This window comes from Mustelus asterias, chromosome 8 (genome assembly GCF_964213995.1).
Source record: "Mustelus asterias chromosome 8, sMusAst1.hap1.1, whole genome shotgun sequence".
NCBI lineage: Eukaryota > Metazoa > Chordata > Chondrichthyes > Carcharhiniformes > Triakidae > Mustelus > Mustelus asterias.
In genome coordinates, this window is record NC_135808.1 from 92,486,259 (window position 1) to 92,499,569 (window position 13,311).

Sequence of the window (13,311 nt, forward strand, 5' to 3'; positions counted from 1 at the left end):
GTCAGAGCAGGGAAGGTGGTAAAAGAGGTGGAGGAGTAGCATTGTTAATCAAGGATAGTTTAACGGCTGCAGAAAGGCAGTTCGAGGGGGATGTGCCTACTGAAGTAATATGGGCTGAAGTTAGAAATAGGAAAGGAGCGGTCACGTTGTTGGGAGTTTTCTATAGGCCCCCAAATAGTAATAGAGATGTGGAGGAGGAAATTGCAAAGCAGATTATGGATAGGTGTGGAGGTCACAGGGTAGTTGTCATGGGTGACTTTAACTTTCCAAATATTGATTGGAACCTTTATAGGTCGAATAGTTCGGATGGGGCAGTTTTTGTACAGTGTGTGCAGGAGGTTTCCTGACACGATATGTGGATAGGCCGACAAGAGGTGGGGCCACATTGGATTTGGTACTGGGTAATGAACCGGGCCAAGTGTTAGATTTGGTTGTGGGAGAGCACTTTGGAGATACTGACCACAATTCGGTGTCTTTCATTATTGCAATGGAGAGGGATAGGGCCATACGGCAGGGCAAGGTTTATAATTGGGGGAGGCGTAATTATGATGCGATTAGGCAAGAATTAGGGAACATAAGTTGGGAACAGGAACTCTCAGGGAAAGGCACAAATGAAAAGTGGAGCTTGTTCAAGGAGCAAATACTGTGTGTCCTTGATAGGTATGTCCCTGTCAGGCAGGGAGGAAATGGCCGAGTGAGGTTCACAAAAGAGATTGAATGTCTTGTCAAGAGGAAAAAGGAAGCGCCTGTAAGGATGAGAAAACAAGGTTCAGTTGGGTCGATTGAGGGTTACAAGTTAGCAAGGGATGAACTAAAAAAGGGCTTAGGAGAGCTAGGAGGGGGCATCAGAAGTCCTTGGTGGGTTGGATCAAGGAAAACCCCAAGGCTTTTTACTCTTATGTGAGAAGTAAAAGAATGACCAGGGTGAGGTTAGGGCCGGTCAAGGACAGTAGTGGGAACTTGTACATGGAGTCAGAAGAGATAGGAGAGGTGATGAATGAATACTTTTCTTCAGTGTTCACCAAGGAGAGGGGCCATGTTTTTGAGGATGAGAGTGTGATACAGGCTGATAGGTTGGAGGAGGTAGATGTTCTGAGGGAAGATGTATTAGCAACTTTTAAAAAACTGAGGGTTGATAAGTCCCCTGGGCCAGGTGAGATATATCCTAGGATTCTTTGGGAGGCAAGGGATGAGATTGCAGAGCCTTTGGCTTTGATCTTTGGGTCCTCACTGTCCATGGGGATAGTGCCAGAGGACTGGAGAATGGCGAATGTTTGTCCTCTGTTCAAGAAAGGAAATAGGAATGACCCTGATAATTATAGGCCGGTTAGTCTTACTTCAGTGGTCGGTAAGTTAATGGAAAAGGTCCTGAGGGATAGGATTTATGACCATTTGGAAAGATGCAGCTTAATCCGGGATAGTCAACACGGATTCGTGAAGGGTAAGTCTTGCCTCACAAATTTGATTGAATTCTTTGAGGAGGTAACTAAGTGTGTCGATGAAGGTAAAGCAGTTGATGTCGTATACATGGAGTTTAGTAAGGCGTTTGATAAGGTCCCCCATGGTCGGCTCATGAAGAAAGTAAGGAGGTGTGGGATAGAGGGAAATTTGGCCTGTTGGATAAGTAACTGGCTATCTCATAGAAGACAGAGGGTCGTGGTTGATGGAAAATTTTCAGACTGGAGACCAGTTACCAGCGGTGTACCACAGGGATCAGTGCTGGGTCCTCTGCTTTTTGTGATTTTTATCAATGACTTGGAGGAGGGGGCTGAAGGGTGGATCAGTAAATTTGCTGATGACACCAAGATTGGTGGAGTAGTGGATGAGGTGGAGGGCTGTTGTAGGCTGCAAAGAGACATTGGTAGGATGCAGAGCTGGGCCGAAAATTGGCAGATGAAGTTTAACCCTGATAAGTGCGAGGTGATTCATTTTGGTAGGACAAATTTGAATGCGGATTACAGGGTCAACGGTAGGGTTCTGAGGAATGTGGAGGAACAGAGAGATCTTGGGGTTCATATCCACAGATCTCTGAAAGTTGCCACTCAGGTGGATAGATCTGTGAAGAAGGCCTATAGTGTGTTAGCGGTTATTAACTGGGGGTTTGAGTTTCAGAGCCGTGGGGTTATGCTGCAACTGTACAGGACCTTGGTGAGACCACATTTGGAATATTGTGTGCAGTTCTGGTCACCTCACTATAAGAAGGATGTGGAAGCTTTGGAGAGAGTGCAAAGGAGATTTATCAGGATGCTGCCTGGTTTGGAGGGTAGGTCTTCTGAGGAAAGGTTGAGGGAGCTGGGGCTTTTCTCTTTAGAGCGGAGGAGGTTGAGAGGTGACTTAATAGAGGTTTATAAGATGATGAGGGGGATAGATAGAGTGGACGTTCAGAGACTATTTCCTCGGGTGGATGTAGCTGTTACTAGGGGGCATGGTGGGAGATATAGGAGGGATGTGCGAGGTAGGTTCTTTACTCAGAGAGTGGTTGCGGTGTGGAATGGACTGCCTGCTGTGATAGTGGTGTCGGACACTTTAGGAACTTTCAAGCGGTTATTGGATAGGCACATGGAGCACACCAGAATGATAGGGAGTGGGATAGCTTGATCTTGGTTTCGGACAAAGCTCGGCAAAACATCGAGGGCCGAAGGGCCTGTACTGTGCTGTACTGTTCTATGTTCTATGTTCTACATCTTTCTCCATTTTAAACATGCACAGATATACAAAATGTGAGCAGATGAAAACGGATTCAGGTCAATTATTCTTACCACAGGACCAGAGTTGGCTAACACTACGCCAGCAAGCTGTTACCCCTCAAGAGGAAGAAAGTGCAGTGAGAATTCCTCTTCAAATTTTTCCCTTCTTTCCTTCCTTTTGTAAAGATCCTATGTTATGTAAAGGGAAAGGGAATATCAGAGGCCTCAGTATTGTTGTTGCTTTTGCCTGCTGCGGGCCAGTTTGTAATCTTCAATCCCTATGGGGAAGCACTTGGTCAGAAATTTGGTGCCTTTTGCCGGCTGTTTGTCGATGTGTGTTTAATAGAGAAGTGAACCAGGATAAGAGACTGCAACTGTACACAAAAGAATAAAAATGAACAAGAAAAGTAGAAAGGGGTAGGGAGAAGCAGACTGAATGATGAAAAGGAAAAGCAAAAGTGAAGGAGAGAAAAGCAGTAGAATTTGAATTGAGTGCATCTTTTCAAAACTGAATAGAAGCAAAGTGAAGTCATTGCATAGAATTTTTCACACAAAACAACAGTGATAATTTGTTGAAAAATCTGAAATCACTTTTTAATGTAATCAGTTCAAGTCCCATGACCAATCCTAACTCATCACCAGCTGCTAATCCCTTCTTCAGATAAACGTTTTCAAAGACATGGGGTGAGAAATGGCAGTGTTATTTCCGGTGGGAAAAGCGGCATGTTTCCCTGCAGAGAAACCGGTTGGTTTTCTCTCCAGATCTTACAACACTCTGCCTAAAATAATCAAGAGGAACTGTTTCACGCCGTCATACAGGGAAGTGAGACCTCAACACGCAGCAAAACTCAGCTGCACAGAGATCGGGGCGCCATCCTTAAAGGGCACCGCAATCAGAACCTGAGTAAACCTGTTGAGGTATGAGCCCCCCACCCCCTCCCCCTGACACCCCGATCGAAGTAGGCCCAGGTCTACCTCCTCCATTCTTCGGCCTCTACTCCCCACCCACCCTACCCACCAACAGTCTGAGCCAGCACGCCAGCGCCTGCTGGATATCCGGTGAGGGGGGAATGTCCCAGAGTGTTCGCTAATGAGCTTTCTGCGGTCCCGCGGTGCGTTTCACGCCACTCCACTGGCAAGGGGCTGGTAAGATTGGAACACGGAAACTTCCAGCGCGAATTGCGTTCTCTGGATTTTGAGCACACGCTGCCATACTGAAGATGGAGAGTGCGGGCTCAAAATAGCCCCCATCCAAGCATGAAACTGAGTTCCCCCTATCACTGTTTGAGGACACTGCCATGTAGTGGTACGTGTCATTAAAGCATTGTGATATAATGGCTTCAAACATCTATGCCAACCAACTGTGCATCATTTTTGATGGATTTATAATTTGAATAGCCCTTCGACCCAACTTGTCCATGCCGCCTAGTTTTTACCGCTAAACTAGTCCCAATGGCCTGCATTTGGCCCATATCCCTCTCTACCCATCTTACCCATGTAACTGTCTAAATGCTTTTTAAAAGACAAAATTGTACCCACCTCTACTACTGCCTCTGGCAGCTTGTTACAGACACACTCACCACCCTCTGTGTGAAAACATTGCCCCTCTAGTTTGAATAGAATAGTTTGTACAAAATCACCAAGTCATGTGGAGCTAATTCAAATGTTCATGTTCTACAGAGCTATCCTGTCAGTCTGTATGACTGCTCAGAACTTTGATAAATTCTAATTTTGAACTCTCACAGACTGCTGCTGGATTCTGCTTTCTCCAGTACTATCTCTGCACCCCAACTCCTAGTAAGAAGTCTCACAACACCAGGTTAAAGTCCAACAGGTTTATTTGGTAGCAAAAGCCACTCGCTTTCAGAGCGCTGCTCCTTCTTCAGGTAAGTGGGAGTTCTGTTCACAAACAGGGCATATAAAGACACAAACTCAATTTACAAAATAATGGTTGGAATGCGAGTCTTTACAGGTAATCAAGTCTTAAAGGTACAGATAATGTGATTGGAGAGAGCGTTAAGCACAGGTTAAAGGGATGTGTATTGTCTCCAGACAGGACAGTTAGTGAGATTTTGCAAGCCCAGGCAAGTCGTGAGGCTTACAGATAGTGTGACATGAACCCAAGATCCCGGTTGAGGCCGTCCTCATGTGTGCGGAACTTGGCTATCAGTCTCTGCTCAGCGACTCTGTGCTGTCGTGTGTCGTGAAGGCCTCCTTGGAGAACACTTACCCGAAGATCAGAGGCCGAATGCCCGTGACCGCTGAAGTGATCCCCAACAGGAAGAGAACATTCTTGCTTGGTGATTGTCTAGCGGTGTTCATTCATCCGTTGTCGTAGCGTCTGCATGGTCTCCCCAATGTACCATGCCTCGGGACATCCTTTCCTGCAGTGTATCAGGTAGACAACGTTGGCCGAGTTGCAAGAGTATGTACCGTGTACCTGGTGGATGGTGTTCTCACATGAGATGATGGCATCCGTGTCGATGATCCGGCATGTCTTGCAGAGGTTGCTGTGGCAGGGTTGTGTGGTGTCGTGGTCACTGTTCTCCTGAAGGCTGGGTAGTTTGCTGCGGGCAATGGTCTGTTTGAGGTTGTGCGGTTGTCTGAAGGCAAGAAGTGGGGATGTGGGGATGGCCTTGGTGGCATGTTCATCTTCATCAATGACATGTTGAAGGCTCCGGAGAAGATGTCGTAGCTTCTCCGCTCCGGGGAAGTACTGGACGACGAAGGGTACTCTGTCCGCCATGTCCTGTGTTTGTCTTCTGAGGAGGTCGGTGCGGTTTTTCGCTGTGGTGTGTCGGAACTGTCCTCAACTCCTAGGCCAATGATCAATTCATGAATGCTGTAGATAAGACAGGAAGTATTTTATCCAGAGTAAGGGATGTTCTGGTTAATACAAAAAGACAAACTGAAAGAGCTAAGTAGAGCAGCGCACCAGTCAACAATGATTCAGCTTTGAGTTGAGATGGTTTGAGTTATAAGGAGAGGATGGATAGACTGGCACTTTTTTCTCTGGAGCGTAGGAGGCTGAGGGGTGAACTTATAGAGGTCTATAAAATAATGAGGGGCAGAGATAAGGTAGATAGTCAACATCTTTTCCCAAAGGTAGGGGAGTCTAAAACTGGAGGGCATAGGTTTAAGGTGAGAGGGGAGAGATACAAAAGTGTCCAGAGGGGCAATTTTTTCACACAGAAGGTGGTGAGTGTCTGGAACAAGCTGCCAGAGGTAGTGTTAGAGGCGGGTACAATTTTGTCTTTTAAAAAGCATGTAAATAGTTACATGGATAAGATGGAGGGATATGGGCCAAGTGCGGGCAATTGGGAATAGCTTAGGGGTTTAAAAAAAGGGGGCATGGACAAGTTGGGCCAAAGGGCCTGTTTCCATGCTGTAAACCTCTATGACTCTATGAGTGCAGGGCAGTCATCTTAGGCTGGGGCTTATTGAGCCCCCAATATAAACGCTGGAAGAGCAGTTTGTTTATTCATTCATGGGATGTGGGCATCACTGGCTGGGGCAGATTCAAAAAACAAATCTTACCATTTGAGGTTCTCGTGATGTGACCCCATTAATTGATTCCCTAATCTACTTTTTGTTGTTTTTATCCCTAGATTAGTAAAGATCCTCTATTTGTGCCGGGTGTGTGGGGACCCTATTACTCTGCTATGGTGCCTGGTTTTTGGCTAAATGAAGGTGGACAGAGTGCTACAGGAAAACTGGTAAGCAAGATAATGGGAAGGAGTCAAACCTTTGATTTTGGGAATCTTGCCAGAATGATTGATGTTGTAATCATATTGTGGAACTGAATACACTGAAAGCTAGATTGGAGGGGAAACTCAGAGCACAAGTTACAACACTCGAATATCTGTACACACTAAGCTTTCAGAACAGCATGTTTCCTTTCACTTATGTTTTTCATTACTTTTTCCTTCACTGGCAATTTTGAAAGAAATCAATGCAGAGTATGACAGAAACACCAAGTGGAGAATTCAGCAATCTTCTCAGATTGATGGGCACACTGGAAAATTGAACCTTTCAATCTCCTGGAACTTATTTGCACAGCATGGAAAGCACTCAGTTTTAAAGATAGTACTGCTCTTATCCATCTACATGCACTTAATTTGATAAAAGCTCCCAGCAAAACAAGTACAACACTGTCTTTCCATATCACCGCTTTTCTCTTTGTCTATTCAATAACGTAATTGCAATGCAAATCTTGCCTATCATTACACACCCATGACAGTTATTTGGAAAGACGGAAACTAATATTTTGGAAGTAATTGTATGAAATAGTTTTCCAATCACCAGAGTTTAGACATTTTATGATGAATAAAGCAAGGCTAAAGAAAAGCTTGCGTTTGTATAGCACTTTTTGAAAATGACGACTGTTTTACCATTCCGCCACTGTGGCCATGCTTAAGGTCTGGTACTTCTCCAAAAATGTCTCTGCCTCTATACCTTTCTTATCCTTTCGGGTGATATTTTCATACCTTACGTGGCTCAGTGTCAATTTTTATTTAATAATGCTCCTATGAAGTACATTGGGATATTTTACCATAGTCGAAAAATAAATGTGACAACCATTTTAGCACCCAGTAAAGGCCCACAAAGCAGGGGAAATAAAAACCCAGGCAAGTTGTTTTAGTACCATAGTTAGCGAAGAAGTGTTAATTCTCCAACTTTCAAGTAATACCGTGGGATCTGTCCACCTAAATTGATGGGCAGAACTGTGGTTTAATGTCTCATTCAAAAGAGGGCACCGACAGTCCAACATTGGGGCGGCACGATGGCACAGTGGTTAGCACTGCTGCCTCACAGCGCCAGGGACCAGGGTTCGAATCCCGCCAGGGGCCGGGGTTCGATTCCCGGCTTGGGTCACTGTCTGTGTGGAGTTTGCACTTTCTCCCCGTGTCTGCATGTGTTTCCTCTGGGTGCTGCGGTTTCCTTCCACAGTCCGAAGAACATAGAACATAGAACATAGAACATTACAGCGCAGAACAGGCCCTTCGGCCCACGATGTTGCACCGACCAGTTAAAAAAAAAACTGTGACCCTCCAACCTAAACCAATTTCTTTTCGTCCATGAACCTATCTACGGATCTCTTAAACGCCCCCAAACTAGGCGCATTTACTACTGATGCTGGCAGGGCATTCCAATCCCTCACCACCCTCTGGGTAAAGAACCTACCCCTGACATCGGTTCTATAACTACCCCCCCTCAATTTAAAGCCATGCCCCCTCGTGCTGGATTTCTCCATCAGAGGAAAAAGGCTATCACTATCCACCCTATCTAAACCTCTAATCATCTTATATGTTTCAATAAGATCCCCTCTTAGCCGCCGCCTTTCCAGCGAAAACAATCTCAAATCCCTCAGCCTCTCCTCATAGGATCTCCCCTCCATACCAGGCAACATCCTGGTAAACCTCCTCTGCACCCTCTCCAAAGCCTCCACATCCTTCCTGTAATGTGGGGACCAGAACTGCACACAGTACTCCAAGTGCGGCCGCACCAGAGTTGTGTACAGTTGCAACATAACGCTACGACTCCTAAATTCAATCCCCCTACCAATAAACGCCAAGACACCATATGCCTTCTTAATAACCTTATCTACTTGATTCCCAACTTTCAGGGATCTATGCACACATACACCTAGATCCCTCTGCTCCTCCACACTATTCAAAGTCCTCCCGTTAGCCCTATACTCAACACATCTGTTATTCCTACCAAAGTGAATTACCTCACACTTCTCCGCATTAAACTCCATCCGCCACCTCTCGGCCCAACTTTGCAACCTGTCTAAGTCTTCCTGCAGACTACGACACCCTTCCTCACTGTCTACCACACCACCGACTTTGGTGTCATCAGCAAATTTGCTAATCCACCCAACTATACCCTCATCCAGATCATTAATAAATATTACAAACAGCAGTGGCCCCAAAACAGATCCCTGAGGTACACCACTTGTAACCGCACTCCATGATGAATATTTACTATCAACCACCACCCTCTGTTTCCTATCCGCTAGCCAATTCCTGATCCAATTTCCTAGATCACCCCCAATCCCATACATCTGCATTTTCTGCAGAAGCCTACCATGGTGAACCTTATCAAACGCCTTACTAAAATCCATATATACCACGTCCACTGCCTTGCCCCCATCCACCTCCTTGGTCACTTTCTCAAAAAACTCAATAAGGTTAGTAAGGCACGACCTACCTGCCACAAAACCATGCTGACTATCACCTATCAATTCATTACTCTCCAAATAACTATAAATCCTATCCCTTATAATTTTTTCCAACATCTTGCCGACAACAGAAGTGAGACTCACCGGTCTATAATTCCCGGGGAAGTCTCTGTTCCCCTTCTTAAACAATGGGACAACATTCGCTAACCTCCAATCTTCTGGTACTATACCAGAGGCCAACGACGACCTGAAGATCAGAGCCAGAGGCTCTGCAATCACTTCTCTTGCCTCCCAGAGAATCCTTGGATAAATCCCATCCGGACCAGGGGATTTATCTATTTTCAGACCCTCCAGAATATCCTGCACATCCTCCTTATCAACTGTAATACTGTCTATTCTACTCCCTTGCAACCCAGTGTCCTCCTCAGCTATATTCATGTCCCCTTGCGTGAACACCGAAGAGAAATATTGGTTCAATGCTTCACCAATCTCCTCCGGTTCCACACATAACTTCCCTCTGCCATCTATAACTGGCCCTAAACTTGCCCTAACCAACCTTCTGTTCTTGACATACCTATAGAACGCCTTAGGATTCTCTTTAACCCTATCCGCCAAAGTCTTCTCATGTCCCCTTTTAGCCCTTCTAAGCACGCTCTTCAACTCCCTCTTAGCCAATCTAAAGCTTTCTAGTGCACTACCCGAGTGCTCACGTCTCATCCGAACATAAGCCTCCTTTTTCTTTTTAACCAACAAAGAAACTTTTTTGGTGCACCACGGTTCCCTAGCCCTACCAATTCCTCCTTGCCTGACAGGGACATACCTATCACAGACTCGCAGTAGCTGCTCCTTGAAAAAACTCCACATGTCGGACGTTCCCAGTCCCTGTAATCTCCTAGTCCAACCTATGTTTCCTAATTCTCTCCTAATAGCCTCATAATTACCCTTCCCCCAGCTAAAACCACTGGCCCGAGGTTCATGCCTATCCCTTTCCATCACTAAGGTGAACGTAACCGAATTGTGGTCACTATCACCAAAATGCACACCAACTTCCAAGTCTAGCACCTGGTCTGGCTCATTTCCCAGCACCAGATCCAATATAGCCTCACCTCTAGAAGATGTGCGGGTTAGGTGAATTGGCCATGCCAAATTCTCCCTCAGTGTACCCGAACAGGTGCCGGGGTGTGGCAACTAGGGGATCTTCACAGTAACATCACTGCAGTGTTAATGTAAGGCTACTTGTGACTAATAATAAATAAACTTTAACTCTTGCTGAAGTTTAACTTGTACTGAAGTTTAATCCTATATTATATACTTAAATCCTTGAGTTTATAACCTTCAGATCAAGAGAGAAAATTACTACCATAGAGTCAAATTCATAGAACATAGAACATAGAAAAACTACAGCACAAACAGGCCCTTCGGCCCACAAGTTGTGCCGAACACATCCCTACCTTCTAGACCTACCTATAATCCTCCATCCTATTACGCTCCATGTACTCATCCAGGAGTCTCTTAAAAGACCCTATTGAGTTCGCCTCCACCACCACTGATGGCAGCCGATTCCACTCGCCCACCACCCTCTGTGTGAAAAACTTACCCCTAACATCTTCCCTGTACCTACCCCCCAGCACCCTAAACCTGTGTCCTCTCGTAGCAGACATTTCCACCCTGGGAAAAAGCCTCTGAGAGTCCACCCGATCTATGCCTCTCAACATCTAATATACCTCTATTAGGTCTCCTCTCATCCTTCGTCTCTCCAAGGAGAAAAGACCGAGCTCCCTCAGCCTATCCTCATAAGGCATGCCACTCAATCCAGGCAACATCCTTGTAAATCTCCTCTGCACCCTTTCAATCTTTTCCACATCCTTCCTATAGTGAAGCGACCAGAACTGAGCACAGTACTCCAAGTGGGGTCTGACGAGGGTCTTATATAGCTCATGTTTTATGTTGGTTGATGAAACAATATTGGCAAGGTATTGGAAGAATCCGTTTTTTCATCTGAATCAGCAAATAAAACCACTAGTACCATGTGAGAATGTCAAGCTAAATTACATACTCAAAACATGGATAAATGCATGAACCACATTTTTTGACAAACCCACAAGCAAGAGTGCTACCAGCTGAGCACTGGTTTTGATAAACAGGGACTATATTACTTATCATTTCTGAAACAATATGAATCATTATTGTCACTGCTGTAACAAAAGAAACTTGAAGATTGACTATTGTAGCATTGCAAATTCTTCAGAATTCGTTTCACTCCATGCACTCCTACTTATGACTCACATTGAAAATAACCGTCATTTCCAGTTCAACCCTGGTGCAGTTTTTTATGTAGTTTTTAAATTGTCAAAAGTTTCACCCATTTAACTTTCAGAAAGATTTGGATTTGTACTATTCGTATTAAGAACATAAGAATATAAGAACGAGAAGCAGGAGTCGGCCATCTGGCCCCTCGAACCTGCTCCGCCATTCAATAAGATCATGGCTGATCTTTTTGTGGACTCAGCTCCACTTACCCACCTGCTCACCATAACCCTTCATTCCTTTACTGTTCAAAAATTTATCTATCCTTGCCTTAAAAACATTCAATGAAGTAGCCTCAACCGCTTCACTGGGCAGTTCCACAGATTAACAACCCTTTGTGTGAAGAAGTTCCTCCTCAACTCAGTCCTAAATCTGCTTCCCCTTATTTTGAGGCTATGCCCCCTAGTACTAGTTTCACCCGCCACTGGAAATAACTTCCCAGCTTCTATCTTATCTATTCCCTTCATAATCTTATATGTTTCTATAAGATCTCCCCTCATTCTTCTGAATTCCAATGAGTAAAGCCCCAGTCTACTCAGTCTCTCCTCATAAGCCAACCCTCTCAATTCCGGAATCAACCTCGTGAATCTCCTCTGCACCCCCTCCAGTGCCAGTACATCCTTTCTCAAGTAAGGAGACCAAAACTGTACACAGTACTCCAGGTGTGGCCTCACCAGCATCTTATGCAGCTGCAACATAACCTCGCTGTTTTTAAACTTCATCCCTCTAGCAATGAAGGACAAAATTCCATTTGCCTTCTTAATTATCTGCTGCACCTGCAAACCAACTCCTTGTGATTCTTGCACAAGGACACCCAGGTCCCTCTGCACAGCATCATGCTGCAATTTTTTACCATTTAAATAATAGTCCATTTTGCTGTTATTCCTACCAAAATGGATGACCTCACATTTACCAACATTGTACTCCATCTGCCAGACCCTCGCCCACTCACTTAGGCGAAATATATCCCTTTGCAGATTTTCAGAGTCCTCTGCACTCTTTGCTCTACCACCCATCTTAGTGTCATCTGCGAATTTTAACACACTACACTTGGTCCCCAACTCCAAATCATCTATGTAAATTGTAAACAATTGCGGTCCCAACACTGATCCCTGAGGCATACCACAAGTCACTGATCACCAACCAGAAAAATACCCATTTACCCCCACTCTTTGCTTTCTGTTAGTTAACCAATCCTCTATCCATGCTAATACATTACCTGTAACACCATGCACCTTTATCTTATGTAGCAGTCTTTGGTGCGGCGCCTTGTCAAATGCCTTCTGGAAATCCAGATACACCACATCCACAGGTTCCCCATTGTCCACTGCACATGTAATATTCTCAAAGAATTCCACCAAATTAGTCAAACATGACCTTCCCTTCATGAACCCATGCTGCGTCTTACCAATAGGACAATTTATATCCAGATGTCGTGCTATTTCTTCCATGATGATAGATTCAAGCATTTTCCCTACTACAGAAGTTAAGCTAACCGGCCTATAGTTACCCGCCTTTTGTCTACCTCCTTTTTTAAACAGTGGTGTCACATTTGCTGTTTTCCAATCTGCGGGAACCACCCCAGAGTCCAGCGAATTTTGGTAAATTACCACTCGTGCATTTGCTATTTCTCCCGCCATCTCTTTTAGTACCCTGGGATTCATTCCATCAGGACCAGGAGACTTGTCTACCTTTAGCCCCATTAGCTTGCCCAACACTAAGTCTTTCGTGATAATGATAGTTTTTAGGTTCTCACCTGCCATAGCCTTCCTGTCATCAATTTTTGGCATGTTATTTGTGAAGACCGACACAAAATGCCTGTTCAATGCCGCAGCCATTTTCTCATTTCCAGTTATTACATCCCCTTTCTCATCCTCTAAAGGACCAATTATTTGTAATGAAATTTGAAACCCATTCTTCATCAGCAAGTTTGAGACATTGTTACAAATAGCACAGGAGAAATTTTCATCCACCACCAGGGTTTTTGGTGGAATTTCACAGCCCTGACACGGCGGGGGTGGGACTGTAAAATGCAGCGAGCCATTCAAACGTCCATCGACTTTGGTGGGATCATAAAATCGCGCCGGCGTCAAATTTCACCCTCTGTTTCTGGTGCCATCCAATAACATTATA

At 44.9% G+C, this 13,311-nt stretch overlaps 1 protein-coding gene across 4 annotated transcripts in view; it reads left to right on the forward strand.

Moving 5' to 3' along the window:
• Nucleotides 1–13,311, forward strand: part of fggy (FGGY carbohydrate kinase domain containing) — a 278,408-nt gene that overhangs the window by 175,569 nt on the left and 89,528 nt on the right. For 3 of the 4 annotated variants that reach the window (XM_078218494.1, XM_078218491.1, XM_078218492.1), the window contains exon 9: nt 6,296–6,403. The exons of the other annotated variant lie outside the window; for it this stretch is intronic. In XM_078218494.1, coding sequence (XP_078074620.1) covers nt 6,296–6,403 — 108 coding nt within the window. The remainder of the gene's footprint in view (nt 1–6,295; nt 6,404–13,311) is intronic. 4 annotated transcript variants of the gene reach the window in all.